The 2,722-nt window shown below is 36.7% G+C and overlaps 1 protein-coding gene across 1 annotated transcript; it reads left to right on the plus strand.

Annotated features, from left to right (window-relative positions):
- The first annotated feature begins 401 nt into the window (after window positions 1-401).
- LOC18592557 (uncharacterized) lies at window positions 402-2,341 on the plus strand. Its single transcript, XM_007019365.3, has 6 exons — window positions 402-847; window positions 1,001-1,115; window positions 1,407-1,488; window positions 1,592-1,643; window positions 1,724-1,778; window positions 2,082-2,341. The coding sequence occupies exons 1-6, from the start codon at window positions 452-454 to the stop codon at window positions 2,159-2,161; spliced, it is 780 nt and encodes a 259-aa protein (XP_007019427.2). The 5' UTR covers window positions 402-451; the 3' UTR covers window positions 2,162-2,341.
- Window positions 2,342-2,722: the final 381 nt, after the last annotated feature.

Here is a 2,722-nt window from a genome sequence, read left to right on the forward strand (position 1 = left end):
GGCCGTGGGCTGCTTTCTTTGCTTTTGTTTTTAACTCTTGGTTGGGGTTGGTTTTCAGGTAGCTATTTTTATTTTGATAGTGTTGTTTTTTGGTGTGGATAGTTATCAACATTTCTAGGCCTGTGTTAGAGTTTTTGTATCTTTCTTCTATAAATAAATTCTATTTTGCGGCCTTCCAAAAATGCCAATGCCACGGCCCTGTATGCTTTAAACAAGAAATTCATTTTCTCAACACGCCCTTGTAAATATGCCCATAACTTAATCCCAAACACTTGATGCAACCATGTCTTCCTCGTGGTCTTTGCATGGAAAGCCGTTGCCTTTACCAAGAACAAAAGAAACATCAATTCTTTGCCTAACTAGCAATCTTAGAATACCGCAAATAGGTATTCTTTATAAGATTTCACAATTGCAATTAAAATTTACTCTCTCCTCTCTCTGTCTCTCTCTCATGGCTTCCGTTCAATATTCTTTAGGATCTTACCTGGGCCAAAACAGGAACTTCAAGCCATTGTCTATTGTTCAACCAGGCAATGCCAGGCATTCCATCAATCTAGTCACAAAACAGCCTATCTCTAAAGCCCTATTTACACAACTACCAATAGAAGGAGACAAGAAGCACTCGAATTATGGCAGTAAGATCAAAGAAGGTGAATGGAGGGTCTGTTGCAGTGACGATGGGTCATGTGGGATCGCTCCCCAGTGGTCCACGCCTTCGGTATTAGACTTGATCCAGGATTTCTATAGTGCCATCAATGTCAAGGACACCCAAAAATTGGACCAACTTCTTTCACATGATTGTGTATTTCAGGAGCTCATATTTTACATGCCCTTTAATGGAAAACAGGTCTTTCTTTCAACTCTTTCAACGTTCGGTAACTTTTTTTTTTTTTTGATTGATACCGATAAAACCAATCAGTGTTGCTTTTCTTTTTTGCGAATAAAAAAACAAACCAAATGCTTCAAAGGAGACCAATCTGATCGTGCTATATATTCTCAGAATGTTATAAACTTTCTGCAAGGTTTGATGGAGGCAATGGGGCAAAATGTTCATTTTGTCCTTGATACTTTGATGGAAGGCGAGAAGTTAACTGCAAGTGTAACTTGGCATCTAGGTGAGCATTCTAGTCGTTTTATTTTTGTCCAATGGCACCCTTGATCTAGGTAAGGTCTTGCTTGGTTTGAATTATGAAACTTCATCTCCCCTGAGCAACCTATCAATTAGGTTTCAAAACCAAGAAGGCTGTTTCTGTATTAAGCATGGACAACAATTTTCAAAAACAGACAAATGGATACGAGATAGCTGAGTTTGTTCTGATATTAGAGTAATGGAACTGACATAATTACAATAGCTTGGTTATTAAGGACAGCCTCCTAACTGACATTCAACTGTGAATTTCTTGCAGAGTGGAAAGGCAAAGAGATACCATTTACTAATGGTTGCAGTCTCTTTGAATGTCAACAAGTTGATGGAAAGCTTATTATCAGGTTCAATTTCTGTTATCTGAAATAACATTGTAATATATAAGCAGACGATATTTGCGAGTTTCTTTGACAACCAGGGGATTAATGACATATTTGTTAAAAGCAGGAAAATCACTGGAGTAGAAGAATTTCCTGTGAAGCCTGGAGATTTGGTGCTGGTATATAGAACATCATTGACATCTTTTGTTTAATTAACAAATTTCTGTTAATTTCCATTAATCGTTTTGTTACTTTGCAGAAACTGTTGAAGGCAGTAAGCAGTGTTTTTGACAGCTTCCCCTTCGCAGCTGAACGTAAGTAACATTTTCCAATCAACTCATTCTATGAACAGAGGTCATCTTTTTTCCAATCCTCACTGACGATTGCCTCGATCACCATTCCTGAATTTAGGAGCGAAATCTCAAATTCATATCCTCCGCTAGCTCCTCCAATGTATTAAAAAACTTCTCCAGAAGTCAGGAATTGATTTGTGCAATTTTAGGGAGTAGAATATTCCTAATGCTGATATATATAATCCCCAAATTAACAAAAAAAATGCACATAAAAGGTTTGTATATATAATTAATATTGCTAGTTTGCTTCTTGTATCTTTGCAGAGTTGCTGACAAGATCCCATGGAACACATGAGGGACTAATCAAGCTTCTAGAAATGCTTGGTGCTTATAAGAAGAACTAGCTCCCAAAGTTACCGGAATTCTGCTGTTAATTTGTGCCTGCTTTTACCGAACCTGAAAATATTGATACCATGCCAACGTATAGTGTAGTGTGTACTTGTCATTGGTATATTTTCTACTGCCTGAATGCTTACAATCCCTTGAGAACTTCATCAAGTCAAGGCTAACACCTTTCAGTTTTAGTAACTTTTAATTAAGCATGTATATAAAAAATCTTGTAGTCTCACTCTTCCATACTTTAGTATCTTATTCCTAATGCATGCGGGTGAGTACAAGTACAAACTCAGTGTCATACTCATACATTCTTATACTAAGTTTGACATAGATGAGTCAAAACCAAAATTAAATAAGTATTAAAGAAACAGTTGACTTTTACATAAATATAAACTAAAATTTAAAGGTTGAAATCGTTCAATGCATCTTTTCATAGAACAATGTGCAGGTAATACTTTACGTTGGCTTTATACCCTTTACAGTCAATCAAATTCATATATGCTCCGGAGAGGAAGGCGATGATGTGGATTATACTAGCCGACATGAATGCTGAACATAGTTTGTGTGGA

The sequence above is a fragment of the Theobroma cacao genome, chromosome 8 (assembly GCF_053813885.1).
Source record: "Theobroma cacao isolate CCN51 chromosome 8, ASM5381388v1, whole genome shotgun sequence".
Classification (NCBI taxonomy): Eukaryota; Viridiplantae; Streptophyta; class Magnoliopsida; order Malvales; family Malvaceae; genus Theobroma; species Theobroma cacao.

Excerpts from the sequence above, each read along its gene's own strand:
- LOC18592557 (XM_007019365.3), top strand. The coding sequence starts at position 452 with ATGGCTTCCGTTCAATATTCTTTAGGATCTTACCTGGGCCAAAACAGG. Across the intron at positions 1,489-1,591 it reads GATGGAAAGCTTATTATCAG|GAAAATCACTGGAGTAGAAG; the intron begins GTTCAATTTCTG and ends TGTTAAAAGCAG. Across the intron at positions 1,644-1,723 it reads AGCCTGGAGATTTGGTGCTG|AAACTGTTGAAGGCAGTAAG; the intron begins GTATATAGAACA and ends GTTACTTTGCAG.